General features: G+C 46.1%; 2 protein-coding genes across 9 annotated transcripts in view; one reads left to right on the forward strand and one right to left on the reverse strand.

Annotated features, from left to right (window-relative positions):
* The window catches only part of KY (kyphoscoliosis peptidase), a 51,287-nt gene extending 46,429 nt beyond the window's left edge, over positions 1 to 4,858 (forward strand). For all 4 annotated transcript variants that reach the window (XM_055295346.2, XM_055295347.2, XM_055295349.2 and 1 more), the window contains one exon: positions 294 to 4,858. In XM_055295346.2, coding sequence (XP_055151321.1) covers positions 294 to 1,189 — 896 coding nt within the window. In that variant the 3' untranslated portion in view covers positions 1,190 to 4,858. The remainder of the gene's footprint in view (positions 1 to 293) is intronic.
* A 328-nt stretch (positions 4,859 to 5,186) lies between these two features.
* CEP63 (centrosomal protein 63) overlaps positions 5,187 to 19,083 on the reverse strand; it is a 105,071-nt gene continuing 91,174 nt past the window's right edge. For all 5 annotated transcript variants that reach the window (XM_063611350.1, XM_055295365.2, XM_063611369.1 and 2 more), the window contains one exon: positions 5,187 to 6,982. In XM_063611350.1, coding sequence (XP_063467420.1) covers positions 6,896 to 6,982 — 87 coding nt within the window. In that variant the 3' untranslated portion in view covers positions 5,187 to 6,895. The remainder of the gene's footprint in view (positions 6,983 to 19,083) is intronic.

A 19,083-nucleotide genomic window follows, 5' to 3' on the forward strand; every position in this document is an offset into this window, starting at 1 on the left:
ACAGCTGGGGACAAATTTTTCTAGAGGCCCCTTAGCTTTCATTTGTCTCAAAGAAAACCACCCGAAGGGAGTAGGGAACCCTTCCAGCGGTGTGCTGCTGCTGGCTGATGCCATGCTCAGTGAAGTCATATTGGTTGCTTGAAATGGACTGTGGTGAAAGCATTGACACCGTGGAAACAGGCAAGCACTATAAGTCAGGACGTTTTTCTCCCAGGGAGACAGTTGTTAAACATTTACCAGCACATCAGCACATGCTGGACCCATCTCTGCTGACCCTGACTTTCTCTCCCCAGTGAACGGGAAGGCCACGGTCACCATTGAGAGCTGTGCCCCGACACTGTTCATGTTCATGCTCAACGGCAAGCAAGAGCATGGGCTGCTGAGCCTAAGGAAGAATGGGATGAAGTTGGAGGTGTACCCTCCAACCATGGGCACTCACAAGCTGCAGATCTTCGCCAAGGGCAACTCCGACATCTACAGCTCAGTGCTGGAGTACACGCTCAAGTGCAATTATGTGGACATGGGTGTCCAGCTGCCTGCTGAGCTTCACCAGCCCGTGGGCCCCAGCTGGTTCTCGGAGCAGATGGGCATCATGAAGCCCTCCCACCCTGACCCTATCATCCATACCAGCGACGGGCGCTGCTCCATCAGCTTCAGCGTGGAGGAGGGCATTAACGTCCTGGCTTCCCTCCATGGGGATGATGGCCCCATCACTGAGGAGACACAGCGGCGCTACATCTTCCAGCTGCACCGGGAGAAGCAGACAGAGCTGAAAGTCCAGCTTCCCCATGCAGGCAAGTTTGCCCTCAAGATCTTTGTCAAGAAGAGGCAGGAACCAGGAAACTACATCTTTGTCTTTAATTACCTCCTATGCTGTGCCAACACCAAGGTGAACTGGCCCATGTTCCCTGAGAGCTTTGGCAACTGGGGGGAGGACAATGAGCTGCTGGAGCCTCTGTCAGGTGTGCTTCCTGCCAACCGGAACGTCCCATTCAAATTGAAGCTGCATGGTATTGCCAAAGTCCTGGTAAAGGGGCAGGACACATGGCCCCTGACCCTGAACCACGAGGGCTACTGGGAGGGAAGCTGCAGCACTGCTGGCTGCCAGGAAGTCTATGTCATGGTGCTGGAGAATGCCAACCACAATTTCTACTCCTACATCCTGAAATACAAAGTGAATGCCCAGTGAGGGCTGTGGCCCGGTCTTACCCTCCCAAAGGGCCAAGGCCAGACCTCCCAGGGAGGGCTCAAGGGAAGTGCAGGGAGCCCTGGACACCACTGAGTCTGCATGAAATCCCTTCTAGGCCTCTGCCTCAGTGTCCCACCTCTGCCACAGGAGCTGTGATCTTTGTGTTCCGAAGGCCTCACTCAGGTGTGGCTGTGACTGAGGGGGCAGAGGCAGTGGCTCTTTAGAAGGAAAAGGTGCTATGTAAATCTAAAGTATTGTAAACTGTACACCTGCATCCAGATGCCCCTTCTTGTATTAGTGCTGCTGCTGTTGTTGTTGTTGTAGGGTTGATGTGGGAAAGCAGGGATATTGCCCAGGTTCACAGCTTTTCACATGATGCTTAGAGAATTCTCTTCCGTGCCCAAGGGGACATAATTTGCAAGGCTGGGTTGTCCTTGAATCACAGAGCCCCTTTCAAGCAATATCACCGCGCTTCTCAACAGATCCGGGCCCCCAGGGAATCTTGGACTATCTTCTCCTCCCAGACCTGAACTTCTTCCGCATCCTGCTGCCTCTTCATTAGCTACTTCTTGTTCTTTAAGAGCCCAAGAAAAAGAGTGTGGTGAGGAAGCTAGCTGACCCACAACTGGCTGGAAGCTGATCATCTCCAACGTCCCTAAGTATAGTCAGGAATGTGACAACCAGAAAGTTGTGAGGAGACTGCAAAGCAAAGAGCAGCCCATGCCCGCTGTGGCTGTCCAGGTGGGAGGGACACTGTCGGCAGAGCTGCAGCCTGGGTCTGAGGGTGTAAGACCTCCAGCTCTGCTCTGAGAGGAGTACGCAGGGCAGATAGTTCAGTCTAAGGCCTGGAGTGCCCTCCAGGCCCTCGCAGAGCCTGGGCCTCAGGCCCCTGCCCCGCCTCCACAGGGAGCCTCCAGAGGCTGGCCAGGCCCTTGGGGAGTCTTGCGGATAGCCCTGAATAAGGACCTGGGCACAGATCAGGTGAGTAGTGCAATGCAGCAATGCCGAGGGGACTCACACTTTAACAGGGCTCTGCCCGCCCCCAGTGTCTCTACCAGCAAAGCCAAGGCTGGGAAGACTTCTAGCTGCACGGGAGCAGCTTTTGTGCCTGTCTCAGAGAAAACATCCTATCCCGTCTCCTTTCCTCCCTTCTCTGAGAAGACACCCCCCTCCAGTCTCACCTTGCATGGGGACAGCTCAGGGTCCCTTGCTTGCTCAGTCAGGCCCAGACTGAGAGGCCTCGGCTGCCCAGCTGGCCCTCAGCAGCGCCTCAGGCTGCCGTTGCCATGGCAACGGAGGAAAGGCTGGCTTCAGCGAGGGCAGATGAGAGGGAAAGGCGAGAGAGGCCCCACATGGCCACTGCAGAACCATCCTGGCACACAGACATGCTCCCTGCTGAACTCCCGGCTTCTCCAGCTCCGTGGCCCCTGGCTGTCTCAGTGCCCCCCACCCCTGAGAGCCAGCACTGCCTGGCACCTCTCCCCACAACCCCTCCACAGGCCTCCAGGCTCAGCCACAGCCAGGGCCAGCTGGGACCCTCATAGCTTCCTCCGTGGCACTCACCCTCACATCCCTGTATCCAACAAATGCTCACAGAGTGCCTTGGTAAGTGCCAGATGCTTGGGCTACAGAGGCTAAACAAGGGGGCCTGGCCTCTGCCATTCAGAGCACAGGGTGAGGAAACTGCCAGGCAGCAGCAGCCTCCCTGCCCAGGCCTGACTGAAGATCCAGGCTCCAGACACTTCTGCTCATTATCCCCCGGGATCCCTCCCCTAAATGTCTCCACTGCCACCCAGCAGGGTGGCCTAGCCCAGAACCAGTTCACAAGGGTGCCCATCATCCAACAGGCTGGGGGCCTCGAGCACAAGGGGTGTCTCCCCTGGGGGGCTGAACTGTCCTGGGCAGGTCCTGCGCGCTCCGCAGTCTCTGCCACCGAGGCCACCCAGCCAGCCTCGTGTCACTCACACCTGAAAAATGCACAAAGGCCCCGGAGGCATAACAGCTATGCACCACCACAGGTAAACAAAGGGAGTTTTACACCCTGAAAACAGCCTTCTTGCACACTTCTGATTTTATGGGCTGAAAGAAATGTGTTTGTTTCATCAAAACAATAAGTGCCTTCGATGACGCATGTCACTCACTGGATCCCGCGCTGGCTGCCTCGCTTAGTCCTGCTGGAGACCCCCATACCTTTTCGATATGCAATATAATTAATCAGTACATCCTGGAGCATGCAGAGAATGCCACCCAGCAAAATAGGAGCTGTCCGCAGCACCAGAGAGGGAGGCCCCGCCCCTCAAAGCACCGCAGGGCATCGGCAAGCCCCACCCTCTCATTTAACCAGGCACCCCCTTTCTAAAGACAGCTGTAGGCGCAGTCAGAAAATCTCCTGCATTTCTTTCCACTGAAGTAAAAATACATGAAATGAAATCTAATCTTCATGAATTTTTACACGCATGCTGCTCAGGGTAGACATTCGGAGTTGCATTTTGAAGGCTTTTCTTTAAATCCCCATCTTTGTTTCCCGGGGGAGGAGTCCCAGTCGCCGGCGGAATGGCACGGGCGCCCCCAGGTGTCCGAAGTGCGGAGCTGCCGGCGCTGCACATCGCGAGGCTGATGTATCACCGGGCTTTTTACGCAGAACTTGAAAATGCTGTGGAAATATTTATGTTAAAATCACTGGGTGCTTTCTCGTGGCTTCTCAGCGCTTCCTTATGTGTACACGGAGGACATCTTTGTCACGCACAAGCTGTGAGGGCATCCTGGGGGACAGCCTGGTGTGTTGAAAAGACAAGGGATGCGATGGGACTGATTTGCCTGGAAATCATTACTTGAAACAGAAGCACTGGACATAGGACTGGATGGAACAGCTGTGACTACATTCATTACTATACCATTGAAGGATTGGAACCGATCAAACTCAGAGAGTATCTGCCTGCAATTCTCAGGATGGCAGCCCCCAGGCCACAGGGCGGAAGGGAACCAAGGGTGGAGGAGTGGTGGGCAGAGGCACTACAACCACAACTGCAGTTCACTTCTTTCCAGCTTGTTTCAGAAGTGCCACCAGCTCAGCTGGACTCCATTTTCAATCTGATTATGATCATTGTGAGTTCCCCATATGTTACATTGTCCTACCAGGACAGCCTCCTCACTGCCTGCTGAGATTAAAAGGAAATAAATAGACTAACTGAAGCATGAAGGATTTCAGCTAGACATAAAGAACTATTTCCTGTTGTTAAGCAGGAGGGACAAGTTGCCAAGAAAGTTTGTGAAATCCTCTTCTCAAAGGACTTGAAAAGGAGAAAAGTTTTCCCAGTGGTCTGAGGTTTTAGATGCCATGTTCACTAGAAGGAGTGGGTTTTCTCCTCTCCAAATCAATTAATTCCTGAGATATCCTGGTCTGCCTGCAGCAAACAGAGGGTTAACAGCATCACTACATCATTTGCTATTGGCAAAATTTTCAGAGATGGTGTGCCTCTATAGCCCACCTCGGTTTATCTTAGGTCTATAATTTCTTTTCATTTGGAGAAAGTAGTCGACAATTGAAAGAGGTGATTACTTCTCATAATGTGTGCATTGAGTTGTGTGGGCCGGTGGCTGTTGAGTATGCTTTCCCCACGTTGTTGCTGGTGTTGTTTTTCAATAAAATTTATATTCATTTTTATCCAACAGTGTAATTATCGATTCATTCTTATCATGTATCTCACAAGGTGGGGAATGGAAACAGGAAAAACGCTTTCATGTTCAAAGGAAGCCCTAGAAAAAAATCAATGTCCCAGCCAGTTGAATGCGACGGTGAGACGCAAATGGAACGTCAGGCAAATAGCTATTTCACATTAAAGAAAACATAATTAGGTTAGCTGCAGCCACTCTATGGCTCACATGCCTTTGAAGAACATGAAGGCACTGTTTCTTTCATTGAATCTTGTTTAACTTGAAAATTTTAAAGTCAATCCTAATTTATTTTTATAGTGGGAGAAAAAGAATTTACCAAAAATGCCTATCAGCTTACTTTTTCTTTATTTTGAATGTATATAAATATGTACTTCTTGATATTCATATACATGCAGAAACTTTCCAGCGGGTCACCTAAGCAGATTATTCATAAACTAGACATTTAGAGAAATACAGAAAATGAAAAATCCAGACATTTCTGAGAAGCTGCTGTAACCATGGAGACCATTCTCGTAGCTGTAGTGTGAAGGACAAAAAGAACTTGTGTTCCCAAGTCTGGCTTCGTCATGTCTCTCGCTGCTAGATCCACGAAAACGAGGCCCAGCATGCTTCTCCTTAGGAAGGAGACCCGGCAGCATATTAAGAGGAAGTCAGAAGAAACAGGCTTCCACACAAAAGAAGGAGTAACTCTTGAGTTATTAGAACAGTCTGAAAATGCCATCCCCAAAGCTGGAGTGGATGACCTCCAACGTCCCTTCCAGTCCGGAGAGTTTGTGATGCCGTGTCTCTGTGAACAGATGCTGGCAGGCAGTGGGCCTGGGGTTGTCAGTTACAGAACATCTGAAGGGCCCTGCTGTGGAACATCTGAAGGGCCCCGCTGTGTTAAGAGCCTGCCCCTGGAGCCCCTGGCAGACTGCACTGCTGGCTCCTCTCTTGCCCGAGGGCAAGGGGCCAGAGAAAGCCCAGCAGAGGGACCAAAGGGGAAGAAGAGCCTCTGACAAGATGCTGGTTCTGTCTAATTTTGCAAGCAGAACTAAAGGAAACTGAAAGTTAACTGGGATGTCCTCTTTGGGGTGTCCCACAGGCATCTCCGAGTCAAAAGATGCTAAACTGGAGTTACTTCTCTCCCTCAAATTACTCCCAACTCCTCCTGGGTCCCCAGTTCAGTAAATGCATCCCTATCCAACCAGATAACTAAGTTAGACTCATGGCAGTCACTGATGATGAAACCCAGTCCCTTCTGGATGTGTCTCACCTCCCACCTGCTCTCCCAACTCCACCTTCTCTCCTTTCCCATGACCCGCTACAAACCAGGTCTTCATGATCTCAGCTATACTGTTTGTGTCTTATACTTTTTATGGGGAGATGAAGCCTCCTGGCCCTATTACTGTCCACACTGGCCTCCCATTCATATATTCTTATTGCACCAGGATGATCGGGTTGTTAAGACAAGGTTTCCAAGGAATCCTTTCAGAAGAAGCTCACCATCTCTGGAAAGACATAATTGGTATTAGGCACTAGCAGGAAAGGCAAGTCTTCAAACAAAAATTGGTTTTTATAGGGAATCGGGAAGAAGCCCTGTCCCCTTTTTCTCTAAAGAGACAAGGTACCAAGGCCACCCAGTCAGCCTCGTGTCACTCACACCTGAAAAACGCACAAAGGCCCCAGAGGCATAATAGCTATGCACCACCACAGGGAAACGAGGGGTGTTTTCCACCCTGAACACAGCCTTTTTGCACACCTTTGATTTTACAGGCTGAAAGAAATGTGTTGTGTTTCATCAAAATAATAAGCACCTTTGATGATGTATGTCACTCGCTGGGCCCCACACTGGCTGTGTCGGCCTACTCCACTACCGGGTGAGGGTATGCAGGCTGGTTCTTCGTACCACAGCCAGGCAGGGGACTCAACAGGGTGCAGGGGTGGAGTTCTACCTGCAGGTAAACAAGCTCCATCTTGAAGCCAGACTCTCCACATCCATGGCTTCCAGCTTATTTCCCTCCTGTCCTCTTGCACCAACAGCAGCACAGATCATATGTTCAGGTGGGCCAGTTGTATTCCCAGGAAAACAGACGCGGAGACACAGTAGGAATGTAAACAGTGTGCTGGAGGCAATACCTGTGGAAGGTAAAAGGGAGGGGGGAGGCAGGATGAGGCAGAGAGAAGCTCAGACAATGGTGCAAGTCTGACCAAGTCCCAGCCAACCCAACAGGAAGTTCCAAAACAAAGATTTGTATTAGAAGAGTCTGGAGCTGTACGGAAATGGCCAGGCCCCAGAGAAACCATCATGCTCAGCCACTTGCTGGGGCTGCCTGGCAAGAGCTTGGCCTCAGTTCAAAAGCTCAGGCAGACCCTGAAGGTGCTAACACCTGGAGTCTCTCCGCGACCTACACTCCTTGCAGAGAATCAGCAACTTCTTCCAGAAGGGAGACCTGTGCAGCACACACAAGTTAGCTTGCCTATGCTATGGAGGGTTCAGGAAAGACTGGGTGAACCTTCTGTGTGTGGAGTCAGCATACTCAAAGCTATCTGGGATCCAGAAATCACTGAAAAGGCTTCACAAGATGGTTTGTGGAAGGGACAGGGGCCTCTACATAGGAGAAATATGTACTCCAAGGGCCCACCTTCAAGGTGTCGTGGACTAATTTGATGAAAGGCAGCTTCTTTCTTATTTCTGCTTCTCTCCCTCTTGCCCCTGCCATCCAGTGAAGCCTCAACACAACGGCCAAGAGGATCGCCCCATGCTCCACTCTTACTTAAAACCGACCAATGGTTCCCCATTGCTCAGGGATGAGACTAGACCCCCACTCTGGCCTCACACTGCTTTCTTCACTTTGTCTCCCATCACTCTCCCTGAGAGCCCCTTAGAATCATCAACCATGTGACACCAGGCAGTCCATGTACCTCCAGCAGAGTGCTTTATACGTGCTGTCCCTTCTAGCCAGGACACCTTTTCCTGCCTGAGGAAGCCCTGCCTGGCCTTCGTGGATCAGGCCAGCCCACCACTCTGTCAGACCTTCCTAGTCCTCCCACTGCCTAAGCCATGGGGAATTATCTGCCCATCTTCCATGTTCATGTCACACTTTATTGCTCATCTGTTAACCCAGAACCTTCTACAAGATTCTGGGATTGAGGAAGTACTTGGAGGTTCTGCCCCTAGGATGTGAATTCCTTGAATATACATGCTTTGGTTCTGCTTCTTGGCACACAGTAGGTGTTTGGTAAATGCTTGGCAAGTGTTTCACTGGGAAAACTAAGAGAGACTAGGAAGACAGGGCCAGGGAAGTACTATTGCCCAGCAGTCCACAACCATCCACTGAGCATTTGTCAAAGCGTGTTCCCATTTCACCAGGGCTGGCCCTTGTGCTTTTTGCCCAACTCTGGATGCCACATCCTGGACATTGAGGAGGGGAACCCAAGATTGTCTCAGAGGAGGGCCACATCCTGGGGAGGGTTGGGAATGTGGGGTGAAGTAACCACCCTAGAGGAGGCTGAGGATGCAGCTAACGGTGGTCTTCAAAGGAAGAGGCCCTTTACCAAGTCCAATATCTATAAGAGGACACATACTGACTACTTGGAAGATAGAACAAGTCCTGAAGGTAGGACTTGGTCTTGACTAGAGAAGGATGGCCACCCTGCCTGTAAAGGTGGGTAGCAGAGGGTTGTCAGGGATTCTTTGGCTGTGAACAGTTTTAATGGAATTTTCTTTCCTTTATCTAGATTTGTTCCTGCTCCAAATTTTCCCCATGGCCCTGTTTGAAGATTATATAACCTAAGCTTGATGCTTCTGTTTAACCCAGGGTGACATAAAAATTTAGCTGAGGGCACCTGCTGATCCCATTCCCACCCACCCAAACAGAGACCAACAAACAAACATTTCCACGGGAAAGCTTCTAAAGCCCCAGAAGAACCTGTTCTCTCGGGAAAGAGCTGCAAAATGACAAATACAGCTATTTAGGATCTAAAGGCATAAACATTTTCTACAGCAAAGCCTGAGTATGTGGGGCTGTCTTGAAGACCATTGATATATTGGAAAGTAATGCTCCAGGGAACACTCAAACTCGTGGTTTCTTTGAGCACAGTTGTCCTCAAGGCTGATCCTTTGAAGAGGAGCCCCTGCAGGATGAAGTATAAAAAAGACAAAGCACCACGAAGTGGTATCCAGTGGTATCCAGTGTATCCAGTGGTAAAGCCAAGCCATGAAGGTTTGAGAATGAGAAGGCCACCTAGACAGGGCCCACCAAGAGATTCCCTCTCTCCAATTAAACCAGCACTCTAGATGTTTAGTCATCATTGCCTGGGGTACAGGGTTTAGACAGATTCCGAGGCCACATCTGGGTTCAGTAGGAAACAGAGTCATGACTAGCTAGTGGTCCGTAGACAACGGATTGAAGGGTGAGGTGTGCCATGTATTTGCCAATCCCAGCTTAAAGGTAGCCAAATCAGGGCTCAGACCAAAATAATGAAGGAGACTGTTTAGTCTGTTCTCGCACTGCTAATAAAGACATACCTGAGACTGGGTAATTTATAAAGGAAAAAGGTTTAATTGACTCACAGTTCAGCATGGCTGGGGAGGCCTCAGGAAACTTACAATCATGGCAGAAGGGGAAGCAAACACATACTTCTTCTCATGGCGGCAGCAAGGAAAAGTGCTGAGCAAAAGGGGGAAACGCCCCTTATAAAATCATCAGATCTGTGAGAACTCACTCACTATCACGAGAACAGCAAGAGGGTAACCACCCCCATGACTAAATTACCTCCCACTGGGTCCCTCCCATGACACGTGGAGATTATGGAAACTACAATTCAAGATCACATTTGGTTGGGGACACAGCCAAACCATATCAGAGGCTATTCAGACCGGTGGGGAGCACTGGCTTCCCATAAGCTGGCCTATGGACTGACAACCAGTCAGCTTTCAAACCAAAGGTCCCAGGATGTGCTGGGGGCCTCCTAACCTCCCCTGAGCTCCAGGAGGATTCCACCCAACATGCATACCACCCAGCTCAGAGGACACAAATGCACACAGGCATATCAACTCCAGGGAGAAGGAGCCCAGGCTGAGTGTGTTTGCACTTTTATCTCCATGATTAAACAGTGCCTTGCATTTAGAATAAGTGATCGGTAAATTTTTGAAGTGAACATTGCCTTGTCATTTCAAAAACAAAATGATAGATCTCTGGGTTGTTTACATGGCTGTTGACCAAAACAGCTGTTGAGTTACAACATCCTAAATAGTCATTTCCTTCTTTTGCTCAACTAGGAAAGCATATGCACAGCAGTGCACTCCTTTGCCCCTGTGGGAAATGTATATTTACAGGAAGAGAAAAATTGCCACCTGGCTGGGAGTGCTCATGGTGTTTGCCTCTGGGAAACAATCAGGGCATGGGCAACCAATCGATGGGAGGAGTGCCATTCTTCTCGGGGGAATCCACCAGCCCTGAGCATGTGCCGAGATTGCTTTGTTTCTATCAGGGGGAATGGCTGACTGCCTCTGTGACACACAGAATCAGCAATCATTTCGCCTTGGCTGTGCAGGGACCAAGGCAGTGACGTCCCCCTTTATGGTGGCAGGGGCAGCTATGGAGAGGCTGGTGGCATGAGGGCAGAGGGGCAGCCACGACCGTGAGTACACAAGAACAGCTGGGCTTCATGACTGATGAAGTGCAGATATTAGGAGTGGGGAGCCCCTGGCAGCTGCCATCTGGGTAAAGGATGGTAGTGAGGAAAAATGAGGAAGCGTTTATTTAAAACAAAATGATGGTGGGAATACAGATTGCCTAGTGAACATTTTGCTCATATTTATATTTGTATTTGAATGTATGTGAACACCAAGGAGATCTGGAAATTAACATCCACCATTTTATTATATTTAAAAAGTTAAATGAAGCCAAGATACTGGCAGCACTTGAAGGCTGTCCTCTCCTCCTATGCCCTTTGGGATAGCCCCACCCTAGGGACTGGGCAAGCGTGGGCACCATGAACCTTTTGGCACTCATTTCATGAGTATCAGATCCCCTTCTCCATCTCCCAGGGGCAACACAGTGGAGAGAACACGTTAACCTGATTGTGGGAGGGCATCCACTCTGGCAGTAAAAACTTCACTTGACATTTTTAAAGCTCAACAAGAGTGTTAAAGTCTATCTTTAAAAGAAGTGAATAGGCTTCTTTCTGGAAAGATGGACTCTTAGCCACTGGTCCCCTGTTAGACTGAAATCTGTCTTGTGTGGTCAGGAGCCATTAATGTATGATTGAAGCCTCGAGTTTTCCTCTATACACATTGATTTCACTTGGAGAAGCCCTGTGGACCCCTCCTCCTCCTCAGCGTTGGCGGTCGTGAGGCTGGGGGGGCCTGTGGCTCAGCCCCTGTTTGACAGCATGTAGGAGAGTGTGCCAGCTAAGAGCACACACCTGGAGCTGACCGCCTGATTCCTAACCCCAGTTCTGCCAGCTCCCAACTGATTTGTGCAAGTTACTGAACCTCCCTGTTTCTGTTTCCTCATCAGTAAAATAGGGATACTCATAGCACCTACTGTGTACACTTCTTATGGGGATTAAATGAGCTAACATATGGTGCAATGACTAGAAAAGTCCCTGGCACATAGTAAGTACTCAGTAACTATTGGCTACCGTCACGATACATCAGTTATCGTCAGCATGATGAGGATGACACTGATGTATTGTTCCCTAAGGAATCCAAAAGTCTCAAGCCCCTCATAAAATTGTGGCAATCACTGATTTCAACGCAGAAATCCCATATCCAAGATGCAATCACCCAGTCTTTCCTAGAATCCTTCCAGGGACCAGGAGCTCTCCACTCCATGAGGCAGCTGTCCATTACTGGACACCTATGTTAAGGCCTTACCTATACAAAACTGCCTTAAATTAGGGCAGCTGAGCCAATCCACCCACTGGGCTCAGTGAGTTGTCTATTATATGATGGGACAACCATGTAGTGGGAGCCCCGAGTCACCAGTACAAAGCCTGGCTCTAGTCTGAGGGTTCCAGGGACTAAGTAGGAGCAACTGCAATATACTCAGACACAGAAGGGAGCCCAAAGAGCAGACGAAAAGAAAAAGAAAACCTCCCACTCGAGATAGCTGTTAATCAACATATGAAACCACATGAAGAAAATTAATAGTTAAAAAAATTAATGAATGGTTTTCAAAAATACAATCTGCATACTGAATGGTGAGACCACCTCAAACCCTGATGTTACTTAACTCCCCAAACCTGGCTGTCTGACTTTTGTCCTCAAAGCAAAAACTGGAGGGTATCACTGAGAAAATGGATCAACCCAAGAAAAAAGGCCTACAGGTACCATCTGTAACCACCACCCCAGTGAAAAGACCAGCACCCCATTTGCCCATCTTTGGGAAGCCAGTCAGTCAATTCCTCCATACACACACACACACACACACACACACACACACCACAGTTTGCAGATGGCATTTGTGGTTGTTTGAAAAAATGTCCATGAATTCTTTGGTGCTCCTACATTCAAAAGGAAGAGCCTAATTCCCATCCTCTTATGTGGAGACCATACTTAGTGACTCTCTTCTGACAAATAGAATGTGGCATAAATAATGGTGTGTGACACTCAAGACTAGGATATAAAAGGCATTATAGCCTCCTCCTTATTCTCTCCAGATCACTTGCTCTCAGCAAAGCCAGCTGCTAGTTGTAAAGATGCTCAAGCAGCCTCTGGAGAGGCCCACATTTTGAGGAACTGAGTCCTCCTGCCAACAGCCATGTGAGTGAGCTATCTCGGAAGCAGCTCCTGTGAGGATTTTGCAGCCCTGGCCAGCTTCTTGACTGGAACCTCATGAAAGACCCAGAGCCAGAACCACCCACTTTAGCCATTCCTAAATTCCTGACCCCGAAAAATCGTAAGGTCATAGAAAACTTATTATTCGAAGCTGCTAAGTCTGGGGGTAATTTGTTACACAGCCATAGATAGCTAATAGAGCATTTTAGTATCTCAGTCTGGTTTTATTTTTTTGAGACAGGGTCTGGCTCTGGCTCTGTTGCCCAGGCTAGAGTGTAGTGGCACGATCTCAGCTCACTGCAACCTCTGCCTCCCAGGCTTAAGCCACCTTCCCACCTCAGTCTCACAAGTAGCTGGAACTATAAGCATGTACCACCACACCCGACTAATGTTTTTTCGGTTTTTTTGTTTGTTTTGTAGAGGTGGTGTCTCACTTTGTTGCCCAGGCTGGTCTTGAACTCCTGAGCTCAAGCACTCCGCCCACCTCAGCCTCCCAAAGTGCTGAGATTACAGGCATGAGCCATTGTGCCTGTCCTGTATCTCAATATTAAAAAGGACTTTGAGAGGACTTCCAAAGATCCCCAGACCTGAGGAAAATGTCTGACCTACAGGAGCTCCACAAAGAGAATGATAATACCAGCAAACACTGTCACCATGCCTAGCTTGTACCAGAATCTGCTGAGGATTAAATTATTAAAGACGTAATTCAATGAGTTTCCCAGGATTGTGGGACACTCACAGAGCAGTGAATGAAAACAGACCCACTCTAAGGCTTGTGATTATGAATTTCAGATCACTAGAGACAAACAGGTCCTCCAGAGAAGAAATAAAGCAAGTCACTTGCAACAGATCAGGAATCAGAATGGCTTCACACTAGCAATGCTGGAAGTGAGGAAACAGTGGTGCCATACCTTCAACATTCTGCAGAATAATTTCCAACCTAGAGTTCTATCCTCCGTTAAAATCTCAATCAAGGGTGAGAGTAGAATAAGAACATTTAGAAACATTCAAGGTCTCAGAGAAAATCTGCCTCTCATGAGCCATTTCTCTGGTGGAGTGCTCCACCCAGTGAGGGAGAAAGACCAAGAAAGAGGTCTGCTTGGAACCAGGAAGCTCCTTCACAAAGAAGAGACAAAGGGAATTCCTAAGAGGATAGTAATGGGATGTGTCTGGAGAACAGCTGTGCAGTGAGCAGGATGAACACAGTCCAGACAGGAGGAGGGCAGACCCGTCCAGGAGGCATGTCATAAGGAAAAATAAAATGGGACTGATAAAGTGGTTACCTGATGTAGTTGACATTATTGAGGGAATCGTATACTGCCATTAAGTACTTCAGAGGACCATTTGGTGAAAGGTATGCAGAAAACTAAGCAAATGCTAGCTCCATAAGGAAAAGTTGTACAAAGAAAGTAAATGTAATTGTAGTGTACTGTATGTTGACATTTACATGGCCATAATAATGTAAATGCCAAGTATTGATGTGTTAGGCACTGTGTTTCGACATCTGAGAGCCATTCCAGCCCCATTCTCCCTTTCCCATCTTCCACTCTAGAGTGAGCAAATTCCTGCTTTCTCTTAGTAATGCTTGGTAGATTTTTGTGGAGTCTTGAACATCTTTTATTAGATATGTTTCTGGGTATTTGCAAGTATATTTTTGATAACGTGGTAAACGGTATAAATTTTTAAGTTCATTTTCTAATTGCTTATTTCTAATGAGTAGAAATAGAACTATTGTCATGCATTGACCTAGTATCCAATTATCTTACTAAATTTACTATTAATTCTAATCATTTATAGGGAGGTCCTTTTGGATTTTCTACATACAGAATCATGTTGCCTGTGAATAATTATTTTTTTCAACTTTTGTTTTAGGTTAAGGGGTATATGTACAGGTTTTTTATATAGGTAAATTGAGTGTCATGGTGGTTTGGTGTACAGATTATTTTGTCACCCGGGTAATAAGCATAGTATCCAATAGGTATTTCGATCCTCACCCTCCTCCCACCCTCCATCGTCAAGTAGGCCCCAGTGTCTGTTCCCTTCTTTGTGCTCAGTCTTTAGCTCCCACATATAAGTGATAACATGTGATATTTGGTTTTCTGTTCCTATGTTAGTTCACTTAGGATAATAACCTCCAGCTCCATCCATGTTTCTGAAAAGACATGATTTGATGCTTTTTTATGGCTTCATAGTATTCCATGGTGTATATGTACCACATTTTCTTTATTCAGTCTACCATTGATGAGTATTTAAGTTGATTCCATGCCTTTGCTATTGTGAATAGTGCTATGATGAACATATGCATGCATGTGTCTTTATGGTAGAAAAGTTAATATCCCTTTGGGGATATACCCAACAATGAGATTGCTGGGTCAAATGGTATTTCTGTTTTAAGTTCTTTGAGAAATCATCAAATTGCTTTCCATAATAGCTGAAATAATTTACATTCCCACCAGCAGTGCATAAGCATTCCCTTTCCTCCACACCCTTGCCAATATCTGTTATTTTTTTGACATTTTAATAATAGCCATTCTGACTGGTATGAGGTGATGAATAAGTATTTTTTTTCTTCTCTGTCATTCTACCTTGTATTTCTTTTCCTGATCTGATTGTGCTGGGTAGAAGTAATGATGGTAGTAGGTATTATTTTCTTGTTCCCAATCTCAGGGAGAAAGTGCTCAATATTTCACTATTCCAGATGATGTTAAACAAAACTTGCATGCTTGCAATAAACTCAGCTTGGTCATAATAGATTATTCTTTTTATATATCACTTCTTATATATCATTTGATTTGGTCATAATTTGTTTAGGGCTTTAACATCTATATTCATAAGAGAGTCTGTACTTTTCTTTTTTTGAAATGTCCTTGTCAGATTTTGTTTCAAGGTTATGCTGGTCTTATAAAATGAGAAGAGAATTATTTCCCCTTTTGTCATTCTCTGAAAGAGTTTGTTGTGTAGGCTTATTTCTTCCTTAAATATTTGGAAACATTCACTGATGAAGCCATCTGAGCCTGATATTTTCGTTGTAGGAAGTTTTTCAATTGAGATCAGTTTTAAAATTATATATGACTCTTCAGATTTTCTAATTCTTCTTGTGTCCATTTTGGTATGATGAGTTTTTAAAAGAATGTATCCATTGTGTTTAAATGTTTACAGTTGTTGGCAAAGAGTTGCTGATGCCTTTTTGTTAGTGTCTGTAAGATCTGCACTTGTTTGCTTTTTATTATTTTATTCCTGATATTTGTAATTTGTGTCTTTACATTTTTTTCTTGATAAGTCTAGTCAGAGGTTCAATCAATCTTATTAGTCTTTTTAAAGAACTAACTTTTGATTTTGTTGTTTTCTCTATTGTACATTCATTTTCTAATTCACTAATTGCTACTCTTTATGTCTCCCTTCCTTCTATTTTCTTGAGGTTTAGTTTGCTCTTTCTTACCTTTTTAAAATAAGTATTTAGATCATTTACTTTCTCAATGCTGTTCTTTTTTAAAACATAAATTTAAGGCTACCAGTTTCCCTGCAAGCACAACTTCAATTGCACACCAAGAGTGTAGTCATTTCATGATCATTCAGTTCAAAATATTCTCTACTTTCAGTTGTGATTTATTTCTTTAACCCAAGTGTATTTACAACTGTATTGCCTAATTTCCAAACACTTAGATATTTTTTAAAATACCACCTAAAATTTATTTCTAGTTTAATTCTACCCAGTCAAGGATTATATTATTTTAATCATTTGAATTTGTTGAGCATTTCTTTGTGTCTCAACATATGTTTAATATTAGTTTTATTTTCATTTATTTATTTATTTTTGAGATAGAGTCTTGTTCTGTCACCTAGCCTGAAGTGCAGCCGTGCTGTCTCAGCTCACTGCAACCTCTACCTCCCTCAAGCGATTCTCCTGCCTCAGCCTCCCGAGTAGCTGGGATTACAGGTGTGCACCACCACATCCAGCTGATTTCTGTATTTTTAGTAGAGACGGGGTTTTGCCATGTTGGCCAGGCTGGTCTCGAACTCCTGGCCTCAAGTGATCACCCACATCGGCCTCCCAAAGTGCTGGAATTACAGACGTGATCACCACGCTCAGCCAATATTAGTTTTAATTTTGTTTGAAGAGGGACATATTCTGACATTTTGGGATGGAATCTTATTCATATGTCCATTAATTCAAGTTTGTTAATCTTGTTTCTCAAATCTCTTACATCTTTACTTAGGTTTACTGAGAGAGATGTATTAAAAACATCCATTTCCTTTTTTTTTATAGGGGATCTGTTCCAAGATGGCCGAATAGGAACAGTTCCGGTCTGTAGCTCCCAGTGTGATTGACGGAGAAGACAGGTGATTTCTGCATTTCCAACTGAGCTCTGAAGAGAGCAGTGGTTCTCCTAGCATGGTGTTTGAGCTCTGAGAATGGACAGACTGTCTTCTCAAGTGGGTCCCTGACCCCTGTGTAGCTTAACAGAGAGACACCTCCCAGTAGGGGCCAACAGACACCTCATACAGGCAGGTGCCCCTCTGGGATGAAGCTTCCGGAGGAAGGATCAGGCAGCAATATTTGCTGTTCTGCAGCCTCTGCTGGTGATACCCAGGAAAACAGGGTCTGGAGTGGACCTCCAGCAAACTCCAACAGACCTGCAGCTGAGAGACCTGACTGTTAGAAGGAAAACTAATAAACAGGAAGGAATAGCATCAACATCAACAAAAAGGACATCCACACCAAAACCCCGTCTGTAGGTCACCAACATCAAAGACCAAAGGTAGATAAAACCACAAAGTTGGGGAGAAACCAGAGCAGAAAAGCTGAAAATTCTAAAAACTAGAGCACCTCTTCTCCTCTAAAGGATCGCAGCTCCTCACCAGCGATGGAACAAAGCTGGATGGAGAATGACTTTGACGAGTTGACAGAAGTAAGCTTCAGAAGGTCAGTAATAAGAGACTTCTCTGAGCTAAAGGAGCATGTTCTAACCCATCACAAGGAAGCTAAAAACCTTGAGAAAAAGGTTAGACGAATGGCTAACTAGAATAAACAGCATAGAGAAGACCTTAAATGACCTGATGGAGCTGAAAACCATGGCACGAGAACTTCGTGACACGTGCACAGCCTTCAATAGCCAATTTGATCAAGTGGAAGAAAGGATATCAGTGATTGAAGATCGAATTAATGAAATAAAGCAAGAAGACAAGATTAGAGAAAAAAGAGTAAAAAGAAACAAACAAAGCCTCCAAGAAATATGGGACTATTTGAAAAGACCAAATCTATGTTTGATTGGTGTATCTGAAAGTGACGAGGAGAATGGAACCAAGTTGGAAAACACTCTTCAGGATATTATACAGGAGAACTTCCCCAACCTAGCAAGGCAGGTTGACATTCAAATTCAGGAAATACAGAGAACACCACAAAGATACTCCTCGAGGAGAGCAACCCCAAGACCAATAATTGTCAGATTCACCAAGGTTGAAATGAAGGAAAAAATGTTAAAGACAGCCAGAGAGAAAAGTTGGGTTACCCACAAAGGAAGCCCATCAGACTAACAGCAGATCTCTCGGCAAAAACCCTACAAGCCAGAAGAGAGTGGGGGCCAATATCCAACATTCTTAAAGAAAAGAATTTTCAACCCAGAATTTCATATCCAGCCAAACTAAGCTTCATAAATGAAGGAGAAATAAAATCCTTTACAGACAAGCAAATGCTGAGAGATTTTGTCACCACCAGGCCTGCCTTATAAGAGCTCCTGAAGGAGCTCTTCTAATTTTATAAGACCAGCATAACCTTGAAACAAAAATACAGTTGTCAAGTTAACACCATCACCAGGATAGCAGTTGTTTCGGCTAAAGAAATGGTGTGGGGGCCAGGTGCAGTGGCTCACGCCTGTAATCCAGCACTTTGGGAGGCCAAGGCAGGTGGATCACTTGAGGTCAGGAGTTCGAGACCTAGCCAACATGGTGAAACCATGTCTCTACTAAAAATACAAAAATTAGCCAGGTGTTAAACTAAAGGGCTTCTCCACAGCAAAAGAAACTATCATCAGAGTGAACAGGCAACCTGCAGAATGTGAGAAAATTTTTGCAATCTACCTATCTAACAAAGGTCTAATATCCAGAATCTACAAGGAACTTAAACAAATTTACAAGAAAAAAACAACCCCATCAAAAAGTGGGGAAAGAATATGAACAGACACTTCTCAAAAGAAGACATTTATGCAGCCAGCAAACATGAAAAAAAGCTCAACATCACTGATCATTAAAGAAATGCAAATCAATCACAATGAGGGCAGGGCACAGTGGCTCATGCCTGTAACCCCAGTACGTTGGGAGGCCAAGGTGGGCAGATCACTTGAGGTCAGGAATTCAAGACCAACCTGGTCAACACGGTGAAACTCCATCTCTACAAAAATACAAAAATTAGCCAGGCATGGTGGTGCGTGCCTGTAGGTCCAGCTACTCAAGA

This window comes from Symphalangus syndactylus, chromosome 10, assembly GCF_028878055.3.
Source record: "Symphalangus syndactylus isolate Jambi chromosome 10, NHGRI_mSymSyn1-v2.1_pri, whole genome shotgun sequence".
In the NCBI taxonomy this organism is placed as follows: Eukaryota; Metazoa; Chordata; class Mammalia; order Primates; family Hylobatidae; genus Symphalangus; species Symphalangus syndactylus.